The sequence below is a fragment of the Vicia villosa genome, unplaced genomic scaffold, assembly GCF_029867415.1.
Source record: "Vicia villosa cultivar HV-30 ecotype Madison, WI unplaced genomic scaffold, Vvil1.0 ctg.001311F_1_1, whole genome shotgun sequence".
Classification (NCBI taxonomy): Eukaryota; Viridiplantae; Streptophyta; class Magnoliopsida; order Fabales; family Fabaceae; genus Vicia; species Vicia villosa.
Genome location: NW_026705570.1, coordinates 336,388 through 341,803, shown reverse-complemented (window position 1 = coordinate 341,803; position 5,416 = coordinate 336,388). Strand labels below are relative to the sequence as shown.

At 39.7% G+C, this 5,416-nt stretch overlaps 1 protein-coding gene across 1 annotated transcript; it reads right to left on the bottom strand.

Annotated features, from left to right (window-relative positions):
- Nucleotides 1–2,816: 2,816 nt before the first annotated feature.
- On the bottom strand, nucleotides 2,817–5,177 carry LOC131634544 (uncharacterized). The gene is made up of 3 exons (XM_058905214.1): nucleotides 4,670–5,177; nucleotides 4,085–4,390; nucleotides 2,817–3,988 (listed from the first exon to the last, which is right to left on the bottom strand). The coding sequence occupies exons 1-3, from the start codon at nucleotides 5,175–5,177 to the stop codon at nucleotides 2,817–2,819; spliced, it is 1,986 nt and encodes a 661-aa protein (XP_058761197.1).
- Nucleotides 5,178–5,416: the final 239 nt, after the last annotated feature.

Below are 5,416 nucleotides of genomic sequence, written 5' to 3'. Positions count from 1 at the left end.
ATATCATTGGTGGAGTATCATAATTTTCTAAAATACTCCTTTATAATTTCATTATTTCTTATTGATGAAGTTTGTCGTGTTTTGATACATATGGAAAACAAGAAATTTATTGTATAAAGCTTCCAAGCTTCAAATACCGACATGATCTTGTTAGGAATGTTTTGTTAGCTCTCAAAATTGCTTTAAGTAAAGTGGTCAAACATAAGAAAGCGTGTTCTAACAATCAACATGTTCTCATATACCATTTTTCTCTGACACTTTTGATTTGTTAGCACCACAAGTAGATGATCTTTTATATAGAGTCCAACGGTTAATAAATAGCAAATTTGTATCTCTTAGGTCAAGAAAAATGGTTTTGTCATCTAAAGGGTTAGTGATGCAACTTGTTATCAATTTGCCATATATATATATATATATATATATATATATATATATATATATATATATATATATATATATATATATATATATATATATATATATATATATATATATATATATATATATTGTAACACCCCACACATATATGTCTAGAATAATATGCATAAAGTATTAAATATGGTTCATAAGACAACAATTACATAATGTTTGCAGCGGAAATAGAAGTACACGAATACATAAGCCGAATGTATCATGGCCAAAATATAAGTACATCATAAGAGTACATATCCAAAATACAAGAACTAGTAAGCACGATAAGAAACTAAAAGAAACATTCAAGCATCGCCAAAAGATCTAATCCATCTTTCCCTTACCACGATCTTGTCTCGAACCACCTGAAAAAAATATAATTGGAATGGGATGAGATTACTAAATCTCAGTGAGTCCGCCTATCTTATTAGTCCGCTCGGATCTATAGGGAACATACAAAAAGAGACGAATCCACCATTGATTCGGGGTTTTCCTCACTTCAGGTACAAATACGGAGCAAATAAAACAATTCATCCGCCATTGGATGAATAATGCAAATATACAATTATATAAGCAACCAAGTATGCAAAACCCGCGTCCATAAACGGGGAATCCAGAAGTACGTTAATACCACTACTAAGTTACTAACACACCCTCGGTGGGTTCACCCATGCCTATTTGTCAAGAGACTTGCACAAGCACCCTGCAAGAGTGATTAAATGGGTTCGCACAAGCCTACATGGCTGCAAGGTGACCTTGCCTAAGAGGCGACACCGTCCCATTAACCATCTGTACGCACGTGGTGTTAACGGTAAGTGCAACACGATGTCTCGACGCATGAGCCCATCCGGGTAGGAACCTAATGATATAGCCTACTTGGCATCACTAGAGATGGTTTACCTGTTATGCGTAGGCTTACTTAGCCGCATAACGCCATCATACCGAGCACGCGAGTGTGTACACAGCAAGTGAGTAAAATGCCTCCAGACCCTTACAAGCACACTGCAACGGTAGTTCAGGTATGTGCCTCTAGGATCCATGATCAGGGCAGTCCCACGGACAACTCAAGGACCCACGGTCCGAATCGTAACTTAGTACCTGGTCTACTTCGATTCAACACACACACATATCAAGCGCCAAACTACGCAAGCACACAATCCCATTTGTTTAACCGAAACAACGAGCAATAACAATATACTCATGTCTCATCACAATATAGCATTCACATGTAAACATAATGTAGCAATTAAGTGCAATGAGATTAATTCATTCTAATCATGCATAATTCACATATTAAAATTACCACATCCATGATCATATATGACATTAGCATTTTTTAAATACCAATTAAACAAGTCTCACATGACTAAGGAGACATTCGGTTCCCTTTTCGGAACGAAACTGTTCTCAGGGGAAATAGCAACATTCAATTTCACTCGACACGACACACTAAGTGGGGTTCAAATATAATTAAATCTAGAATTCTGGTTTGGGGACCAATTTTATTAGAAAGTACACGTCGCTAGCTTTCCAACGATATAAAGTTTGCGCGAAACGGACTTACGACGCAAAAGTTACGAATTTCCGAAGTTTGCTAATTTTTTTCCCTCTGCGCCCAGGGTAATCGGTTACCCAAACTCTGTAACCGATTACTGGCACTAAAAACAGTCCAAAATTGCATTTTTAACAGAGTAATCGGTTACCCAAAGACCCGTAACCGAATACCCTGTAGCAGAATCAATTTTCTGCGTTTTAAAATCTCTAAACCAGTTCCAAACACCCTATAATTGATTCCCTACACTGGCAAAACAGTCCTAACGAAATTGCATCATACAAATACATTTAAGAACATCAGCATGCAAGGATTATAGCAGAATAACATAGTTAGCATCATGATTCATAATTGCTCACAATCCCTAAACCCCAAATGGAAACCCCAACATGCAAACCCCATAGTTTCTATCTAAGGACTCACCTTAGAGATGAAGAAGATGATGATAGAGCTGAAAGCAAGATGGAGATGATGATAGAAGCAAGGTTTGGGACAGAATCTGCTGCATGCAAGTAGGGCTTGGACCAAGTTGGAACTCTTCTCTTCTCTTCCTCTTCTTTCCACGCTTCCTTTCTTCTTTCTCTCCCTCACAAAATTCTGTTTTAATTAAGGAAGGGAATGAGGTGACCAAACAAGCCTTAACTATAATTTAAGTGGGGAAATGTCTAATTTGCCCTCATTCTTACTAATTAGCATAATTCTATATGATAAACCTATTAGTAAGAATGTGTATCATATTTATCCATCTTCTTTTATACCAATCACATTGGTAACAATAGTGATCGAATAAATATAATACCGGGTATTACATTCTCCCCCCCCTTAATTAGAATTCATCCTCGAATTCAAAAACTTACCAAAACAAGTGAGGATAGGATTCCCGCATCTCTGACTCAAGCTCCCACGTAGCTTCCTCTGGACGCGCCTCATCCCACATCACTTTCACGATAGGTATCTCCTTACTCCGTAGAGACTTGCTAGCACGCTCCAAGATACGGCAAGGTTGAGGATCATAGGAAAGATCTGGTTCTACTTCAACAGGATCCGGAAGAATAGGATGAAAAGTATCGGGCACGAACTTTCGGAGCTGAGATACGTGGAATACGTCATGCAGCCCGGATAGTGAAGGTGGTAATGCTAACTGATAAGCCACTTCACCTACCCGGCTCATAATCTGATATGGTCCCACATACCTCGGACTGAGCTTTCGCGTTTTGAACGGTCCTCCCAACCTCAATCTTGGAGTGACCTTCAAATACACATGATCACCAACTTCAAATTCTAAAGGTCTCCTGCGCTTGTCCGCATAATTCTTTTGTCGGTCTTGGGCTTTCTTGAGATTATTCTGGATCATCTTGACTTTATCGGTAGTTTCTTGTATGATCTCCGGTCCAAGATCACTCTTCTCCCCTACTTCGGCCCAACATAGTGGTGATCGAGATTTTCTCCCGTACAGAGCCTCATAGGGAGCCATACCCAAACTAGCATGGTAACTGTTATTATATGCAAACTCTACCAATGGCAAATGATCCTTCCAACTCCCACCTTCTTCTAAAATGCAGGCTCTCAACATATCTTCTATCGTCTGGATTGTCCTCTCCGTCTGTCCATCGGATTGAGGATGGTTAGATGTACTCATATCTAGTCTAGTCCCTAATTCCTTATGAAACATCTTCCAAAATCTCGAAGTGAACTTTGGATCACGATCGGACACTATACTAGATGGCACACCATGCAACCGTACAATCTCCGCTATGAAAAGCCTTGCAAGATGAATCACCTTGTGAGTTGTCTTTACAGGTAAAAAGTGAGCAGACTTAGTCAACCTGTCCACTATTACCCATATAGAATCATACCCGCCTCGAGTACGAGGTAATCCCACAATGAAATCCATGGAGATGGAATCCCATTTCCACGTTGGTATCTCCAGTGGTTGTAACATTCCTCCTGGCCTCTGATGTTCAATCTTAACTTGTTGACAAATGGAACATTGCGATACATACTCTGCGATCTCCTTCTTCATTCCTGGCCACCAAAAGTCTTTCCTCAAGTCTTGATACATTTTGGTCGATCCAGGATGAATAGAAAATCTACTCTTGTGTGCTTCATCAAGAATCAAACGCTTCAACTCAGAATCATCTGGTATGCACATTCTTTGCTTAAACAAGATTACTCCATCAGGTGCTCTAACGAAATCAAACATGCTTATGCTCGCTTGCAATTGTTCATCACGTTCTTGTGATATCCGAATTCTTTCTCGTAGTTCATTCTGGAAGCTCAAGTTACTAATCAACAAGCCATTGCGCGTCCATTCAAACTGGAGGTTAAGATTCCAAAACCTTTCCAATAATCCATGTTCTAACATCATCAACTCCGCAACTCGAAATTCCTTCCTACTCAAGGCATCTGCCACTTTATTAGCCTTTCCTGGATGGTACTTCAATTCAAAGTCATAATCTTTAAGATATTCCATCCATCTCCTTTGTCGCATATTCAACTCCTTCTGGTCGAAAAGGTATCTTGAGCTTTTATGATCACTGAACATCTCAAAGTGAATGCCATACAAGTAATGCCGCCACACTTTGAGTGCAAAAACTATTGCAGCAAGCTCAAGATCATGGGTCGGGTAATTCTCTTCATGAGATCTCAACTGCCGAGATGCATACGCTACCACCTGACCATCTTGCATCAACACTCCTCCTAAACCTTTCTTAGAAGCATCACAGAACACTTCATATGATCGGTTTGGGTCTGGAATCACTAACACGGGTGCAGTAGTCAACTTCTTCTTAAGCTTCTGAAAACTCTGCTCACATTCGGAATTCCATTCAAAAGCAACTTCCTTACGGGTAAGCTTCGTCAATGGTAAGGCTAGCTTAGCAAACCCCATAATAAATCTTCGATAATAACCTTCCAAACCTAGGAAGCTTCTGACTTCAGTCACACTCTTTGGTCGATCCCAATTCACCACTGCTTCTACTTTAGAAGGATCTACTGCCACGCCTCCTCCTGAGATGACTTGACCGAGGAAACTTACTTCGGATAGCCAAAATTCACACTTACTGAACTTGGCATACAATTGCTTCTCTCGAAGAGTAGACAACACAATCCGCAGATGCTCTTCATTGTCTTCGAGAGTACGAGAATACACAAGAATATCATCAATGAAAATCACCACAAACTGGTCTAGATATGGTTGAAAAATTCGATTCATGTAATCTATGAAAACTGCCGGAGCATTAGTCACACCAAATGGCATAACTAAAAACTCGTAGTGACCATATCGGGTCCTGAATGCAGTCTTAGGTACATCTGAGCTCTTCACTCGGATTTGATGGTATCCTGACCTAAGATCAATCTTCGAGAACACACTGGCTCCTTTCAACTGATCTAGGAGGTCATCAATCCATGGTAATGGATATTTGTTCTTTATGGTAACTTTGTTCAGCTGAC

What these genes read in the sequence shown, in the direction of transcription:
- LOC131634544 (XM_058905214.1), bottom strand. Translation starts at nt 5,177, where the DNA reads ATGAATCGAATTTTTCAACCATATCTAGACCAGTTTGTGGTGATTTTC. An exon ending in CTGTGATGCTTCTAAGAAAG is followed by an intron (nt 4,391 to 4,669) that starts GTTTAGGAGGAG and finishes AGTACCATCCAG; the next exon opens with GAAAGGCTAATAAAGTGGCA. An exon ending in AGATGATTCTGAGTTGAAGC is followed by an intron (nt 3,989 to 4,084) that starts GTTTGATTCTTG and finishes TTTGGTGGCCAG; the next exon opens with GAATGAAGAAGGAGATCGCA.